At 43.4% G+C, this 19,060-nt stretch overlaps 1 protein-coding gene across 7 annotated transcripts in view; it reads right to left on the minus strand.

Annotated features, from left to right (window-relative positions):
- The window catches only part of USP45 (ubiquitin specific peptidase 45), a 103,396-nt gene that overhangs the window by 77,461 nt on the left and 6,875 nt on the right, over positions 1-19,060 (minus strand). For 5 of the 7 annotated variants that reach the window (XM_073336844.1, XM_073336845.1, XM_073336846.1 and 2 more), the window contains exons 2-5: positions 8,177-8,286; positions 6,983-7,152; positions 4,337-4,440; positions 739-839 (exon numbers count right to left, since the gene is read on the minus strand). In XM_073336844.1, the coding sequence (XP_073192945.1) occupies positions 739-839; positions 4,337-4,440; positions 6,983-7,152; positions 8,177-8,276 (475 nt within the window). In that variant the 5' untranslated portion in view covers positions 8,277-8,286. Of the gene's footprint in view, positions 1-738; positions 840-4,336; positions 4,441-6,982; positions 7,153-8,176; positions 8,287-9,354; positions 9,448-9,480; positions 9,583-11,860; positions 11,879-19,060 lie in introns of those variants that run through there. The other 2 variants (XM_073336842.1, XM_073336843.1) reach the window with 2 other exon arrangements.

Genomic DNA, 19,060 nt, shown 5'->3' on the forward strand with positions numbered 1-19,060 from the left:
TTCCAAGTCCGTCCCTCCTCCCCGCAGTTACGTCTAAGTGGTGTGAAATCTGCACAGCCCCAGTAAAGTTTTAGATCTGAAATGCTGCAGCAAGACTTGTGTCAATGCTTGTATCATCCATCTCGATCTTCAAAAGTGCATAGATGAGCAGCAAGAATACCTAATTATTTCCACTATGCAGACACAAGAAGAAAGACACATTAGTTGATGCTTTATGAGCCTGATAGTAATAACTTGTGCAAGTAATTTCATAAAGTCAAGTGATTGAAAGCACTATGTCCAGCAATAAGCTTTAAAGAACTGCTGTGCAAACGTCATCAATGAAAGTAAGCAAGCAATTGTGCAGTTTAAAAACGTGACTGATACAAAAACTCAACCAATTAATTTTTTTCAATGCAGTTTGTATATGTTAATGTAAATGAGATAACGAATGCTTTATCATCAAGTACTTGCATTTATCTCTGGGGACCTCAGCAAGGTTTTATTATCTACCATAAACTGATGTAATAAAATACAGATGTTGAAGGTGAAATTCTGGGAGAATTACATTACAGTGCCCAAAATATTATTTCTAGTACCACAATAGAAGGCAGTGTTTCTGGAAACAACTGTAATAATAAACATTGGATCAACACCACCAATCATTTTTCAATTGTATTATTAATACAATCCAAAAGCTGAGATGCCGTTTCTAGAAACAGAGAGATATGTAATTGGTGCATTAAATAAAATTCTTACTTGGTTCAGTCCTAGTAACATGTTTCTGAAGAAAGTCAACTATCTGAGCCAAAACCTTCTTGTTGCAGTGTGTTGACAGCTCTTCATCACATTCATAACACCTAAACAATACACAAAATTTAAACAAAGAGAAATAGATTGGAATTCAGGAGATCCAGGTTCACTTCCCACATCTAACAGACTTCCTGTGTGCCTGGGGAAGTCATTTTGGGCCACATCCACAAATGGACTTGAGCATCTAATTTTCAGCTTTAGGAACCACTGACATCCACAAAACCCCTGTATGGCTGCCGCCAAACCATGTAGGTATCTAAACTCACTTGATGCCCAAATTTTCTCTGTAAAAGTACCTTAGGCACCTAAGTTTCTGCCCTTGGGCATGCTCAATGCTGTTTCGCTCTAGGCCAGAGGTGAAAGTAAGTTGGTACGCGCGGGTACACCGTACCGTACCGGCTTCCCCAGGCAGCAATTTAAAGGGCCTGGGGCTCCCAGCAGTGACTGGAGCCCCGGGCCCTTTAAATTGCCGCCAGAGCCCCGCTGCCGGAGCCCCTGGGTAGCGGAGGTGGCCAGGACTCCCGGGGCTCCGATTTAAAGGGCCCGGGGCTCTGCTGCAGTAGCAGCAGCTGGGAGTCCCTGCCCTTTTAAATCCCTGCCAGAGCCCCGCCACCACTACCCCAGGGCTCTGGCAGCAGGGCTCGGGCAGTGTTTTAAAGGGCCCGGGGCTCCAGCCGCTGCTACCGCCCTGGGCCCTTTAAATCTCTGCCAGCAGGGCTCAGTCGGCAATTTAAAGGGCCCGGAGCTCGGAGCCGGATGGTGTGGATTGCTCTCTCAGCAAATTTGAGGATGATACTAAACTGGGAGGAGTGGTAGATACGCTGGAGGGGAGGGATAGGATACAGAGGGACCTAGACAAATTGGAGGACTGGGCCAAAGAAATCTGATGAGGTTCAATAAGGATAAGTGCAGGGTCCTGCACTTAGGATGGAAGAACCCAATGCACAGCTACAGACTAGGGACCGAATGGCTAGGCAGCAGTTCTGCGGAAAAGGACCTAGGGGTGACCGTGGACGAGAAGCTGGATATGAGTCAGCAGTGTGCCCTTGTTGCCAAGAAGGCCAATGGCATTTTGGGATGTATAAGTAGGGGCATAGCGAGCAGATCGAGGGACGTGATCGTCCCCCTCTATTCGACATTGGTGAGGCCTCATCTGGAGTACTGTGTCCAGTTTTGGGCCCCACACTTCAAGAAGGATGTGGATAAATTGGAGAGAGTCCAGCGAAGGGCAACAAAAATGATTAGGGGTCTGGAACACATGACTTATGAGGAGAGGCTGAGGGAACTGGGATTGTTTAGTCTGCAGAAGAGAAGAATGAGGGGGGGATTTGATAGCTGCTTTCAACTACCTGAGAGGTGGTTCCAGAGAGGATGGTTCTTGACTATTCTCAGTGGTGGAAGAGGACAGGACAAGGAGTAATGGTCTCAAGTTGCAGTGGGGGAGGTTTAGGTTGGATATTAGGAAAAACTTTTTCACTAGGAGGGTGGTGAAACACTGGAATGCGTTGCCTAGGGAGGTGGTGGAATCTCCTTCCTTAGGAGTTTTTAAGGTCAGGCTTGACAAAGCCCTGGCTGGGATGATTTAATTGGGGATTGGTCCTGCTTTTGAGCAGGGGGTTGGACTAGATGACCTCCTGAGGTCCCTTTCAACCCTGATATTCTATGATTCTATGACCCTTTCAATCTCGATTCAAAGGGCCTGGGGCTCTAAAGGCCCTGCCTCTTCCAGTTGAGGCCCCACTCCTTGCTCAGGACTCCGGAGTACCGGTAAGTCCTTTAACTTACTTTCACCCCTGCTCTAGGCATCCAGACGCCTAAGTTCCACCACTATCCAAAAACCAGGAAAAGATAAGCATTCCTCTGCCTATATTGCCTATGTGGAATAGTGATTGAGGCTTTATCTTCTGAAAATGTAAACAAACTTGTTTCTACATTTTCCTATGTATTGTATTCTGTGTTGTAATTGAAATCAAGGTGCATATTATTTTTGATTACACATATTTGCACTGTAAAAATGATAAACACGAGAAATAGTATTTTTCAATTCACCTCACACAACTACTGCAGTGTAAGCTCTTTATCATGAAAGTGCAACTTACAAATGTAAATTTTTATGGTTACATAACTGCACTCAAAAACAAAACAATGTCAAACTTCAGAGCTTACAAGTCCATTCAGTCCTACTTCTTGTTCAGGCAATCGCTAAGACAAACAAGTTTGTTTACATTTTCAGAAGATAATACTGCCTGCCTCATTTACAATGTCATCTGAAAGTGAGAAAAGGCGTTCACATGGCACTCTTGTAGCCAGCGTCACAAGATATTTACATGCTAGATGCGCTAAAGATTCATATATCTCTTCATGCTTCAACCACCATTCCAGGGGACATGCATCCATGCTGATGACAGGTTCTGCTCGATAACAATCCAAAGCAGTACAGACCGACACATGTTCATTTTCAACATCTGAGTCAGATGCCACCAGCAGATGGTTGATTTTCTTTTCTGGTGGTTCAGGTTCTGTAGTTTCTGCATCAAAGTGTTACTCTTTTACAACTTCTGAGAGGGATGAGGTGTGGAGCATGCTTTCAGATTTTGGAAGGCACTTCAGATTCTTCAACCTTGGGTCGAGTGCTGTAGCTATCTTTAGAAATCTTACATTGGGACCTTCTTTGTGTTTTGTCAAATCTGTAGTGACAGTGTTCTTAAAATGAACGTGAGCTGGGTCATCATCCGAGACTGCTATACCATGAAATATATGGCAGAACATGGATAAAACTGACAGGGAACATACAATTCTTCCCCAAGGAGTTCCTTCACAAATTTAATTAACACATTATTTTTTTAATGAGCATCATCAGCTTGGACGGATGTCCTCTAGAATGGTGGCCGAAGCATGAAAGGGCATACAAATGTTTAGCATATCTGGCACGTAAATACCTTGCAATGCCGGCTATAAAAGTGCCATGAAAATACCTGTACTCACTTTCTGGTGACATTGTAAATAAGAAGAGGGCAGCATTATGTCCTGTAAATGTAAGCAAACTTGTTTGACTTAGCAATTGGCTGAACAAGAAGTGGGACTGAGTGGACTTATAGGCTCTGAAGTTTTACATTGTGGATTTTTTTTGAGTGCAGTTATGTAACAATAAAAGTTTACATTTGTAAGTTGCACTTTCATGATAAAGAGATTACAATTACACTGCAGTACTTGTATGAGGTGAATTGAAAAATACTATTTCTTGAGTTTATCATTTTTACAGTGCAAATGTGTAATCAAAAATAATATGCACCTAGATTTCAATTACAACACAGAATACAATATATATGAAAATGTAGAAAAACATCCAAAATATTAATAAATTTCAATTGGTTTTCTATTGTTTAATTAAAACTGCAATTAATTTTTTTTGAGTTATCGCGTGAGTTAACTGTGATTAACCAACTGCCCTAGTTAAAAAAAAAAAGAGTCTTTTTAACTGTGTGTGTGTGTGTGTGTGTGTATACACACACCCACACAAAACTATTCCTAAACACAATCTTACCATATGATCCATGTGCTGATATTGATTACAATGCAATGAGGTTCTGTGCGAGCAGTTTGGAAATGTTTCAGAGAATGCTGGCCTTCTGAGTTTTGACTACAACCCTGAAAATGAGATCATTAAGAAAAGGTTATACATATTATGTATATTATATTTCAAAAAAAAAAAAACTACAATATTTTACTTTACAACACAGAACTGAAGAAAAAGAGGTAAAATCATCTACAACTCCAAAAAGCAGGATTCTTATCAATTCACTTTACTAGTGCTTGCACACAGGAATGGAGTTTGTATGCTAGAGAATTTCCTGCAGGAGAGCATAAACTTTTTCCTAGGAAAACGCTGTTAAAGCACTCATGTGAGAAGTGTATATCTATACATATATATATACACACACATATAAATGGAATTTCATGAGTAAGAATACACTTTTTATTTAAAGGGACACTGTCAACTTCAAATCCTGTAATTAAAAAAAATAATAATAATTAAAACTAGTTTCAGGCACTATACCACCTCTAAAAGCATTAAACAGTTTTACAATTGTCTTTTCCTATATTTAGAGTGTCTCCCCTGTTGCTGCATGAGAGTTACACAGGAGAAACTGAATACCAAAGTGACAACAGAGAGAACAGTGAAACTGACTACACAACGAGAGCTGCCCAAATGCATAAAAAGAACATAAAAGAAATATAGAGAAAATTATTTTTCTTTAATCTTTAAATTAAAATGATCTTGGGCATTACTTGTAACAATGTAAATCTAGGTAGAAGTGTGATTTTTTAAGAACATACAATATCTGTCAGAGATCCATAAGTTGTTCTATGACAGCAACCTCTATACAGAGTTTCTGGGCGTGTAGTGTTAAGCCCTGAGCCTCCGCTTTTTACAAGGTGGAGCCCCATGCCTGCTATACTTCAGCAACTATTTCTCACATGGCTTCTGGCAGCTCTACCTCTTTGTCTTGCCCAAATGTCCAGGACTAAGGTCAGGTCTACTCTACAGACTTATATCAGTAGGACTACGTCACTCGGGGGTGGGAAAAATCCATACTCCCAAGCGATGTTGTTATACTGACCTAACTCCTGATGTAGACAGTGCTAGGTCTGCAGGAGAGCTTCTCCCGTTGACATAGCTACCACCTTTTGTGGAGGTGAATTAACTACGCCGATGGAAGAAACTCTCCTATCAGCATAGGAACATCTTCACTTAAAGCACCACAGCTGCACCGATGTAGTGTGTTTAATGTAGACCCACCCTGAACCTCACTGCACTGGGCAGCAGCATTCTTACTGCCATCTCCGAACAACTGAGTTCTTTGTAACCAATTCTAGTCACCGCGTTTTCACATGTCCTGCCCCCTTTGACTGGAGTCGTTACAAGTTTGTGTCCAACTGTTGGCCTTCCATGTCCTGCCCCCTTTGACTGGAGTCGTTACAAGTTTGTGACCAACTGTTGGCCTTCCATTGTATCCATAAGGTAGCTTTGTTCACACATTGACAGTTCTTGATAGACTATTCATACCAATTTGCCTACATCACTTTCACCTAGTCCCTGCATTGCTTATCCTCTGTGTCAGGAAAGAAATCAACCCCTTCACACCCCATGGGTAACAATACAAAAGTGAGTGGAGAAACTGAGTCATACATACTTTTAAAAAAATAATACAGAAATTTCCCCCATTCTCATTGATTTTAGGGCCAGAAAGGATCACAGTGATCACACAGTCCCACCTCCATGGCTTACATCCAAAACATTCCTATTGTGAGCCCTCCTATCCCCCGCGGATGTGGCAGGACCCAGGGGCTGTGCACTCCCCTGCCCTTCGCAGCTTCAGCTGGAGCTAGGGCCGGAGCCACTGCTGTGAAAGACAGCCCCTGCGCCCCGAGCAATACAAGTTACAGTGACCTAAGCGTTATTCACAGTGGCGCTATGTTGGCAGGGGATGCTCTCCCGTCAGCATAGCATGTCTTCACCAGATGCACTGCAGCTGCACCAATGTAGTGCTTCTAAGGTAGACCTTACCATAGTCTGCCTGGAAAACAATAAGCAAGGATAAGGCATGAGACAAGCATTTGTTAAATCTAAGTTTTGGGTTAGAGCTGGCATCCTTCAGGAAGGACAGTTCCTGGCCCTGAAGAGTCAACACAAAGCATATATTTTTAAAAAACATCTAATCTTGATTTTAACGTTCTCCACGATGGAGAATCCACCATGACTCTTGGTAAATGGTTCCAATCGTTAATTACTCTCACTGTTAAAAAATATTTCTAGTATGAAAGTCAAGAGACCAGAGGGAGTTCTGAACTGCTGTTCCAATGTTTAGAAAGAACAGTGGGTGTACCGCAGATAGGGTGGCACGCACACCTCGTTGTATAGACTTGCATGGAAAGTTTGTATAGCTCAAAGAGAAATTAACACTGTCCCCAAGAGTCAGAGCTTTCCCGAGGGTTTCAAACTCTAGTACAGGCTTATCCCAAAAGCAGGGATCTGTGGTGATAACACTTCCCCTTTGGGCAAAATCCCATTGCTCCTGCCCAGAGTTCCAGTGAGACTCCATGCAGAAATAAGAATCTGCACTTGCAAATCCTTTCAGAGGATCAGGGTCTATATTTGTCTGTAAATTTACAGTGCAAGTTTCTTTACCTGAGAGCCACATTTGAGGCACAGCCATATGTCAGAAGGAATTACTGGGTCGCCATCATTTATTCTCCTTTCTTTTAAACATTCTGAACATATTGACCAAACATTCTGAGCTACTGCCCTCTTCACACGATGCACATCCACTGCTTGGTTAACATGTTGGCAGGTTAAACCTACAGAATAAGAGACACTCAGTCATTAGTCACAAAAGCCAGATTCAATCTTGTACAAGGATTCAAGCTTTTTTTTTTCTTTCCTTTTTACAAAAAGTGCCGTAATAACACATCACATTCCATTTTATGCTGATCAGGTGGCACTCATTACTATAAAAATATGTTTAATACTTGGGAGGTACAGAGAGCTTGCACACCATGCTTATTCAAGATACAACTTAAGGGCTTTCAGACACAGCACTTCCTTCCAGAACCTTGGTTCCAGCACAAAAGCTGGATTACAGAGATTACTTTGAAGGTAACTATCAAAACTGACAGATCTAAATTGTAGCCTACCCTCAACTTGTTTAACAAAAATTTTGTAATTGTAAAATATATTAGTTGTCTGCTATTTACATAAATTAAACCTTTCAAAGCCACTATCTAGCTATATCTATATAGTTTTTAAAGGCAGGACACATTAGCTCCAAGGACACAATAGTGTCCATTTTCTGATGCATCTGAAGGATTTTATTTCCATCTTTTTTAAAAGTACTATTTTTCCTACCAAATAGAACACCCAAAAAGCTACAAGCTGGTGACAACCCAACAAATCCAAGATAAACTGAAGGACAAAATTACTAAACATTCATTTTCCTAACTTTCGTCAACACTCTTAACATTACTGAAGTCCATTTGTTTGTGTGTATCAATATAGGTAGTTTGGACCTTTCCTACCCTTAAGGCCTTCCCTGTGTTTTAACTACATCACTGCACTGCTGTCCTTACACCTGCCTCTTTAAAATGTTAATATGGCCAAACTATCCTCCTGTTCATTAATTTTTGCACCAATTCCCTGAGTGCAATGTAATGACAATTCATCACGCCATAGATATTTGATTGTAAGCATCTCTGTTGCTGCATTCAACCAACACGCAGTTCACGGTTCCCACATGTGTTTTCTGCTTTGTTGACTAATGAAAACCATATGGACACTGTTTTCCCTCCCTCACTCTGATTGCCAAATGTCACATAATTTATTTACCTGCAATGTCATCTGAAGAGTCTTCATCCTGATGCCTCTTAGGCCTTTTGTTTCTCTTGTTTTTTTCAGGGTTAGCCCTCGATGGATCTTTTACCCGCATCTGTTACTTACTGGAAAAGGAAGGGAAAAAACACACATTACTTCACCTCCTATATATTTCATCAAATCTAAGGATTTATATTCTCAAAGAATACTCAGAAAAACCAGAGTCCACAAAATACGTAATTTTATATAATAGATAAGCTTTCATCCAACTTCAGTTATTTTGTAGTGAGAAATACACACCGAGCATAATTGTTCGATAAGCTACTGCAGCATGTAGAAACAAGGTAGCTGATTTCACAAATTGGAAATATGTTGTACCATGTAGCCACAGAATTAGCTGGTAGTGTTACATATTGTTAGTTATAAAAAGACAAGATGCTTTAGTGCCTCCATTAGAGTTTACCACAGCCGTTTTGTTAAAGTGAGAAATATCTCCTTTTTCAAACACCAAATTGTCCATTTTGCACTTTTTATAAAAACAGTACAATATTTATAGTCCATCTATTCCTTATCTTAAAATCAGAAGAAGACTAAATGTATTTGATATAGACATTTATCACATAAATAGCCTGTTTTCACAGGTTGCCCTTTTAATATTGGTTACATTTTTTATCAGACAGGATAAACTTCCCATGAAGCACAATGCTGGTAGGCGTTTACTAAGAACAGCTATAATCCATCAGACCAATGGCCCATCTAGCCCAGTATCCTGTCTCTGACACAGCCATTGCCAGATGCTTCAGAAGGAATGAACAAAACAGAGCAATTCTGAGTGATCCATCCTTTGCCATCCAGTCCCAGCTTCTGACAGCTGGAGGTTGCATCACTGACCATCCTGGCTAATAGCCATGGATGGATCTATCCTCCATGAACTTATCTAATTCTTTTTTTTAACCCAGTTATACTTTTGGCCATCACAACATCCCATGACAATTCATTCTACAGGTTGACTCAGAATTCCTCAAGCCATAAATTCTATTTAGAAAAAGATGACTTACTGTGGCACCATATAGTATTTACTCATATCACCACAGTAATAATTTGCTAATATGGGAGCAAGTTAAACTGTACCAAATACAGGTGTACAAACCTAAAAAGCTGTTTAAAACATATTTAAGTCTTGGCATACATACAGATATTTTCCCTTCTCTCTTTCATTACACCAGTATTTCTCAAACTTTCAAGACCTGAGCCCCCTTTTGGAAAATGAAACCAGTCACGGGCCCCTGTAGACAGAAAAGGCATTGTTAAAAACCTACCCATCTTAATTTAGACATCTTTAAGTCAAACTCAGGTAGTCCTTTACACCCTATTTTGAGAAACACTGGTGTCCATCTTCAGAATAGGATACTTCCTTTGGTAAGCTGTGAAATAGTTAACAATGTTGATATTTAAAGATATCCTCACAGACATCCAAGTTAGTACTCATTGAAACTTGTGGGGCACTTCACATCTCAGAGCTATTGGGTCAGGCTCTGCATACCCAAGTAAACATCTCTGCATCATCTATACTCTCAGCCCAGCAGAAGCAGCTGTTCTATCTCGGGGCCTCTCCTTCTGCCCCTCCACCCCCACGAACATGATACAGTTCTGTGGTGACCTAGAATCCTATTTTCGACATCTCCGACTCAAGGAATATTTCCAAAATACCTCTGAACAACATACTAATCCACAGAGGTCTCCCTACCAACACTACAGAAAGAGGGATTCTAGGTGGACTCCTCCTGAAGGTCGAAACAGCAGACTGGACTTCTACATAGAGTGCTTCCGCCGACGTGCACGGGCTGAAATTGTGGAAAAGCAGCATCACTTGCCCCATAACCTCAGCCATGCGGAACGCAATGCCATCCACAGCCTCAGAAACAACTCTGACATCATAATCAAAAAGGCTGACAAAGGAGGTGCTGTTGTCATCATGAATAGGTCGGAATATGAACAAGAGGCTGCTCGGCAGCTCTCCAACACCACTTTCTACAAGCCATTACCCTCTGATCCCACTGAGAGTTACCAAAAGCAACTACAGCATTTGCTCAAGAAACTTCCTGAAAAAGCACAAGATCAAATCCGCACAGACACACCCCTGGAACCCCGACCTGGGATATTCTATCTACTACCCAAGATCCATAAACCTGGAAATCCTGGGCGCCCCATCAAATCCGCCCCATCAAATTGGATACTATTAATTTAGGCTTAAATAGAGACTGGGAGTGGCTAAGTCATTATGCAAGGTAGCCTATTTCCTCTTGTTTTTTCCTACTTCCCCCCCTCCCCCCAGATGTTCTGGTTTAACTTGGATTTAAACTTTGAGAGTGGTCAGTTTGGATGAGCTATTCCAGCAGGAGAGTGAGTTTGTGTGTGTATGGGGGTGGGGGGGTGAGAAAACCTGGATTTGTGCTGGAAATGGCCCACCTTGATTATCATGCACATTGTAGGGAGAGTGGTCACTTTGGATGAGCTATTACCAGCAGGATAGTGAGTTTGTGTGTGTGGTTTTTGGGAGGGGGGTGAGGGGGTGAGAGAACCTGGATTTGTGCAGGAAATGGCCCAACTTGATTATCATGCACATTGTGTAGAGAGTTGTCACTTTGGATGGGCTATCACCAGCAGGAGAGTCAATTTGTGTGGGGGGGTGGAGGGTGAGAAAACCTGGATTTGTGCTGGAAATGGCCCAACTTGATGATCACTTTAGATAAGCTATTACCAGCAGGACAGTGGGGTGGGAGGAGATATTGTTTCATATTCTCTGTGTGTATATAAAGTCTGCTGCAGTTTCCATGGTATGTATCCGATGAAGTGAGCTGTAGCTCACGAAAGCTCATGCTCAAATAAATTGGTTAGTCTCTAAGGTGCCACAAGTACTCCTTTTCTTTTTATCTCTGCATCAGTCACACTCACTTCATGCTTTGGTGACTTTCCTCAGAACCATAGCAAGTAGAGATTTACTTTAAAAAAAAAAAAAAAGGCCGAGACTCTGAAGAATAACTCAAGCCTGGTCTGCACTACAAAGTTATATCAACCTCAAGCCTAGTCTACACCTAAAATTTAGATTTTAGATTTAAAATTTAGATTGTAGCTAGCTACATCACTCAGGACTGTGAAAAATGTCAACAGTTAGGTTGACCCAACACCCCTGCAGACGCAGCTAGGTCAACAGATGAATTCTAACCTCTCCTAAGGGGGTGGATTTACTACAGTGATGTGAAAGCCACTTCTGTTGCTATAATAAGTGTCTATACTAGACTAGCATAGCTGCAACATAGCTGTGCCACTGTAGCACATGTACTGTAGACGTACCCTAAGTCAACCTGTTTCAACCTACCTGTGCATGTGTCTACACCCAAATTTGTCTCGTGCTGATGTAAGCACCCCATTACAGTGATGCATTAAGACCAATTCCCCCAGCAACACAGAGGCATGGTCAACTTACTTTTGAAAGAGAGTAGACACTGCATTACCTGTGTCAACCCTAACAGTCATCCAGCTGTTGTCCCACAATACCCCTGTTTTGCACTAGTAGTTGCTCTAATCGCAATTTTGAACTCCACCTCCCAGGAGGTCAAAGACACCGGATACTTGTCCCCCTTCCCCAGTTCTAACACCTGCACTGTATTTTTGAAATGCCCTTTTTTGACTGCCCACCTTGGTGAGAGCACCTATTAGTCCAACTTTGTGAGCATCCAACCATGCTGGATCCACGCACACAGATAGCAACTAGACATGCTCCTCTGTGGAGCAGGAAAGAAGTCCTGGGACTCCTTGGCCTGTGGAGAGAAGAGATTATGCAAATCCAGCTAAGCAACAGCCAAAGAAATACAGACATCTGTGTACAGATTGCACAGGGGATACTGAACCAGGAGCATGACAGGGATTAGCACCAGTGCCTCATAAAAGCAGAGGAATATCCGCAGGTATACCAGAAGGCGAGGGATGCCAACACCAAATCTGGGGCTGTCCTGCAGACCTGTTGCTTCTACAATGAACTGTATGCCATATTTGGCATAGACCCCAGCAGTATCCAACATACAACTGTGGATATGTTGCAAGAGTCTAACACGGAGACCACCTCAGTGTACGAGGAGGAGGAGCAGAAGGGAGAAGCAAACCATATGATAAGCCAGGAGTATTCTGAAACTCCGCTACAGTCAATCCAGTCCCTCCTGGGAAGTGCACATGAGCCCGGTGATAAACAGCAAGGGAGCTCAGGTAAGTGTATATATCCTTTATTCGTCTTATTAGCATTTTTTATCTTTTCGTTGCTCAAAACTTCTTCCCTCCCACCCACTCCTCCTTCCTTAGTCCCCATTTAAGAATGGTGCTCATCCTATCCCCATGTTTGAAGAAGGAGGGCATTGATTTTTGATTGTTCACTTTACTTGTAAAATGTTGAAAAGATAAAATTAAAAAATTAGTATGGCAGTCTGAATTATACAGTCCTTGGCCTGGTCTACACTTAAAAATTAGATTGACCTAACTATGTAACTCAGGGCTGATCATTGCAGTTAGTTCGACCTCCTGCCCAACACAGACTTGGCTGTGTCAACGGAAGAATTCTTCCATCGACCTAGCTACTGGTCTCTGAAAGGTGGATCAGCTACATAGACAGAAAAACCCCTTCCATCTATGTAGGAAGCATCTACACTACAATGCTCCAGCAGCACAGCTGTATCACCAGAACTGTGCTGCTGGAGAGCAGACATGCTCTACAGCAAGTCAGCACCACATGCTCTGATAGAGGTAGAGCCAACATCCACATTTCCATTATTTGGTTTATTCGGCTAGGCAGGGAAGACCACAATTCACCCCATGTGGGGCACTTTGTTTAACTGAACAAGGATGTCCCTTTTATCCTCACGAGCAGTCTCAATGAAAATTTTATGGAGATACTCTGCAATATTTTCCTGAATATTTCTGGGTATGGTGGCTTGTTTCTTCCCCCACGTCACATTACTGTTATGATGCCATGAGAACTCATTGCAGACAGACTAGCAGTATATGGGTCCAACCAAGCAGCTTCAGAATGTCAGTAGCAGCTAGATTCTCTGTGCCTTTGTCACACTCAGGAGAGGCATCAGCCAAAATCATCACTACCTAAGAAAATATTGGCAATATTTTACCATGCTTTCCCTATACTCATAGCTATGGATGTCCAGTGTCTAAACCGTCCACGCAGTAAAACTACCTCCTTCTCCGTTAGGGCTTGCTCACTACAGCTTGAGCTGCACAGCAGTTCTGTAATGAGGCACTCCAAAGCTAAAAAGTGACACCTGGCATTTCTTATTAAATGTATTTGTGGGAATTACGTAAGGGAGTTTTGAGACTTATCTTTCCCTTTGTGTTGCAATTGTAAATCTAATGCTGTATCTGTCTGTTTTAATCAGCAGCCTCTAATGTGGTGATCTTGAGAGGTGCCCTCTCCAAGCCAGCTGACTGTCTGACCCTACTCAGATTAAGAAAGAAGTGGATACAGGAGGATACAGTCTGTAAGATCCTCCATTCACCCACAGCTGCTGACTGTGAATGAAGGGCTTGGAGAGGCCACATATCCAAGACCAGGAAGAATGGAGAGAGGATCTGATGCAGAAGAAGAAAAGGGACTGAGAGATGCATTGGGAAATCCATCAGGTCAGAAAGGGTTTACTCAGGCAACAAAACTGGGCACGTAGCTCGATAATGCTGTGCAACATCTGAAAGACCCGAGACATAGCAGCCCTTCCAACTCATTAAAAAGTCTATTGTCACAGCTCCTTATGTGTGTCACAGCCGCCCCTTCCCCCCCCCACTTCCACCCAATATAACAGGTGGCAGCATAGTATGAACTTCTTATCTCTACACCTTCACATCAGGAGAAAGCAAAAAGAACCATAACTGCACCTACACTGGCCTGAGAAAACTACAGGAAAAGCCACAAAATACTACATGCTTTGTAATATGACTGAAACTTTGTAATATGTCTTAATACATAAAAATATGCATTTAAAAACCCATGTAAAGTATGGGTCACCCTCTTACAGTGCTGCTAGAATGTTCTTACCTTGGATATTTGCACTGTAGCTTTGTTTCCTGTTTCTGTGGACACACAGTTCTATTTTTGGATACTCCGAGTATATTTATTACTTACACCAAGTACAATTGCCACAATTCACAGAGGAGTCAATAATTCACCCACATTTAAGTTCTGTACACACAAAGGCAAACTATTTCACAAAACCATCACACAACACTACTGTGATTGAGTTAACTGCTCTTTTTAAGGCCTCCCTCAGCTGTATAGCTCCACACCTGGCTCCTCCAGTAGCCCTTACATCTGCTGTTCAAATTCACCAGACAGCCAGTCCACTTCACTCCTCCACCCTGCTCGTAGCCTTTCCCCCTTTGCCTCACAGATATTATGCAGTACACAACATGCAGCTCCAATGATGGGGATGTTTGCCCCATTGAGATCCCATCTAGTGGGCAAACCATGCCAGCATCCTGTCAGTCTACTAAAAATAAGTTCAACAATCATTCTACACCTACTGAACTGGTAGCTGAATCTTTCTTTGGCACTTCCAAGGTGGCCATTGTATGGCTTCATGAGCCGGGGAGTAAAGGGAAGGCTGGATCTCCCAGAATCACTACTGTCACTTCAACATCACTAATGTGAAGAATGTCCCCACTTTGAGATTTTGGAAAAGTCCTATGTTCTTAAAAGATGAGAGCATTATGCTCCTTCCCTGACAAGCCTACAAGGATATCAGTGAAATGTCCGCAGTGATCCACCAGTATTTGCATAACTATGGAAAAGCATCACTTTCTTTTTATGCTGTGGATTTTCCAACTCCAAACTGATTGCCCACTGACTGATAGCAACCCGGTGTTCCAAGTTTCCAGAGCATGATTGCCACTCACTTCTCCACTGTCAATGCAACTCTCAATCTGGTATCCCTGCATTGGAAGTCTGGGACAAGTTTGGCACATGGACCCAGAAATGTGTTCTTTTGCATCTGGAAGTTTTACAGCCACTGCTCATTACCCAAACCTGCACTAGGATACCAACCCAACAGTCACTGCTCACTTCTCAGGCCCAGTGGCGGGGATTCACCATGTGGAGATGCACCATGAATCCAGCAGCAACCTGGCATTTTTATTCACTGTGTCCATCAGCATCCAGTCGTGGTGGCTGAACATCTCCTCTTCTTCCTCCCCACAATCCCAGTAGTAGTACTACTCTAAGGGCTTGTCTACACTTACAATGCTACACTGGTGCTTCAGAACAGACACTACCTATGCTGACAGGAAAGATCCACCTCCCCAAGAGGCAGTAGCTAGGTTGATGGAAGAATTCTTCCAATGACCTAATGCTGTCTACTCAGGGACTTAGGTCAATTTATCCAAACCCAATCTGGAGCAACATAGTTTTTTCACACCCCGAGTGATGTAGTTATGGTGACTTGATTTTCTCATGTAGACTAGGCCTCAGTACTACAAATACAAGAAAATTCTGTGTCTTGTATTAGCAATGGTCGTTAGAACTGCAATGAGCTCTGCCGGCTCCATGCTTCTGCCCAAGAGATGGTAAAGACTGAAAAGCAGAGTACAGGACTGTGGGCATTTTAAAAACAGTGTGAAAATTATGGAATGGAACAAGCATTATGGGTAGGGCCCTGTGTAAATCATGATTTCACAGAGGGCATGGAAATCACGAAAATGCCCCCAATGGTGACCTTTTAAATATTACTTTAGCTATGGTGTTCTTTCAAAAATTACCATAATTTACAGTGCTGTGTGCATGTGGAAGAATTGAGTTCTGTGTGCAAACTTAGTCAATTTCAAGGACAGAATGAATTTAACCAGCAAACTTTATCAATGAGCATACACAGAATGTCTATTCTTCCACACAGACACAGCACTCCATTCTGCCACAAATCCTTCCATCCTTGAAATTGACTAAGCCTGCTGGTGAAATACTTTGCCATTGACCTTATCATGAATTTTCTAAAAAACTGTGATTTACATACGACTTCTAGTAATCAGTTGGAACTCTACTGCCCTGCCCTCAGGTGACCAACTGTCACACCACCTGTAAATTCCTTGGGAATTTTGGAAGTTCCCTTCCAGTTTGCTTGGTGACACGTGCAGTGGTCTCAGCGCATCTTTCCAGGTGACCAGGTCTGCTCCATGCACCAGGCGATCCCCTGCTTGGAGCAACGCCGAGCTGCTGGACCTCATCAGCATTTGGGGAGAGGAGGCTGTGCAGTCCCAGCTGCGCTCCAGCCATAGGAATTATGATACCTCCAGAAGATTTCACGAAGCATGACAGAAAGGGACCAGGGACTGGGACACACTGTAGTGCAAGGTCAAAGTGAAGGAGCTGTGGAATGCCTCGTGCTGCGCCCACAAGCTGCTGGTTCTACAAAGAGCTGGACGCAATACTCGATGGTGACCCCACCTCCACTGCAAAGGCCACTGTGCATACTTTGGTGGCTCGCGTGCCAGTGGAGAGTAGACAGAGCCAGGAGGAGGAAATCTTGGATGAGAATGTGGAGGTGGACCCAGAGGCAGAGGATGACTCGGAGGTCAGAGATACATGCAGCCAGGAGCTCTTCTCTACCCCGGAGGAGGCTAGCCAGTCACAGCTGTAGGAGCTTGGCGAAGCACAAACAGGAGATGAGGCCCCTGGTAAGTGGCTTTGATTTTGGGAATTGCTGAAGCAAGTTGTTGGGGGCAGGAGGGTTGTAGAAAGAAGAGTTGTGTCTGTATGATGCGCATACCACCACATGCCTAGTCTGAGCAGTGGAAGAGGGTGTTGATCAACTCCCTCAAATCTACCCGAAATTCTCGTGGAGATACTGGGCAATCCGCTGCCGCAGGATCTTTGGCAGAGCTACTTTGTTTCCTGCCCCATTAAGGGTAATTTTCCCACACCACTCTGCCATCACTGGGGAGGGTGTGAAGGGGACCATTGCTGCACCCAGGTGAGCCGCATAAGGGCCACGGCCTCTCTTGATTCCCTGCTCACCCTCAGCAGCAAGATCTCTTCCATAATGAGCACAGCCTGTGGAAAACGTGGGGACAGTAATGATTATAAGGCCCCGCTCTACAGTGCTGGCTCTCCCCAAGAGCCATGTGCCCAGTGTACAGTACAGTCCGGGAACACTGATTTCCCTTGCCCCTGCGATTACTCACCATTTTGGGGGTCTTGCGGCTTATGTGTTTGCCTGGAGTCAGCCAGTTAGTGACGAGTATGTGAATAGTGGTTATGTTTTACATCACTGAATCAGTGGTCTCTGTGTTGAAAACAATGCTGCTTCTGTAAAATGTTGCATTTTGGCTTCACAGATATGGGAGTCCAGCCTCCCTCTTTGTTATCGATGGCTGAATGGCTGTGCAGAATTAGAAAGCGGCCACGAAGATCTAAAGAGCATTTACTGCGTGATGTCATGATGCATTCCATGGCCAAAAAACAAGAATTGAAGAAGTGGCAGGACAATGAGAAGAGGGACCGAAAAGAGAACACGGCGTGCCACAGAGCGGCTCTTAAAAGTTATGGCGCACCAAGCACATGTGCTTCAGGAGCTACTAGCACTACAAACCAAGCAGCTCTGCGCCCGCCCTCCCCTGCAGCCTCCGTCACAAAACTCTTTCCCATGTGCCCCCCAGACACCGCCAACATACTCTTATCAACCTCCTGGTTCCAGTCTGTACCCGCAACATTCCACTCCTGCCCTATCACAGTCCAGTCCTGTGGACTCCCAGTACCCACTGCACTCAACACCCATCCCTCTGCAGTTTAGCCCTGTTGAAGTACAGTACCCACTGCACTGTACTCCAAAGGACAAGGATGCAGATGATACCTGGACATACACAAATCTTTGACCGTCCTGGAACCCCACCTTCCCTCATCCCCCACAGTGCTGATGTGTTTTTTTGTTTGTCTCTCTCTTCCATTTGTTGTTTTTTAATAAAATAATTGTTTTTGTTTGAAAGCAATCTTTATTCCATTAATTGAAAGCAAACAGAGCCCTGCAAAGCACCAGGCAATTTTCTTAAACCTTCATAGTACATTGTCTGCACCAACCACAATCACCTCCTAGCATTACAAGCACTGCACTTCTGAGTACAGCAACAAATATTAGTGGCTTTCAGCTTCAAATTGCTGCCTCAAGGCATCACTAACCCTTATGGCCCCACGCCCCTCTATACCCCTGGTCTCTGGCTGTTCAAATTCAGCCTCCAGGCACTGAGCCTCAGCCATCAAGCCCTGAGTGAAGCTTTCACCCTTCCCTTCACAAATATTATGGAGCGTGCAGCATGTGGCTATAAGCATAGGAATATAGTCATTGGCCAGGTCGAGTCTCCCATTTAGGCATCGCCAGCGGGCCTTTAATCAGCCAAAAGCACACTCAACAGTCATCCTGCACTTGCTCAGCCTGTTATTGATCTGCTCCTTGTTGCTGTCAAGGTGCCCTGTGTATGGTTTCATAAGCCACGGCATTAAGGGGTAGGCAGGGTCTCCCAGGATCACAATGGGCATTTTGACTTCCCCTACGGTGATCTTCTGGTCCTGGAAGAAACTCCCTGCTTGCAGCATCCTGAACGGGCCAGAAAGATACTTTCCAAACCAGCCTGCATTAAATGCCCATGAAACACCCATGGTGATCCACCAGCACCTGGAAAACCATAGAGAAATACCCTTTCCGAATAATGTACTCGGTGGCTAGGTGGTCTGGTGCCAGAATTGGAATATGCATGCCTTCTATCACCCCTCTGCAGTTAGGGAAGCCCATTTGTGCAAAGACATCCACAATGTCACACACGTTGCCCAGAGTCACAGTCTTTCAGAGCAGGATGCGATTAATG

The sequence above is a fragment of the Lepidochelys kempii genome, chromosome 3 (genome assembly GCF_965140265.1).
Source record: "Lepidochelys kempii isolate rLepKem1 chromosome 3, rLepKem1.hap2, whole genome shotgun sequence".
In the NCBI taxonomy this organism is placed as follows: domain Eukaryota; kingdom Metazoa; phylum Chordata; order Testudines; family Cheloniidae; genus Lepidochelys; species Lepidochelys kempii.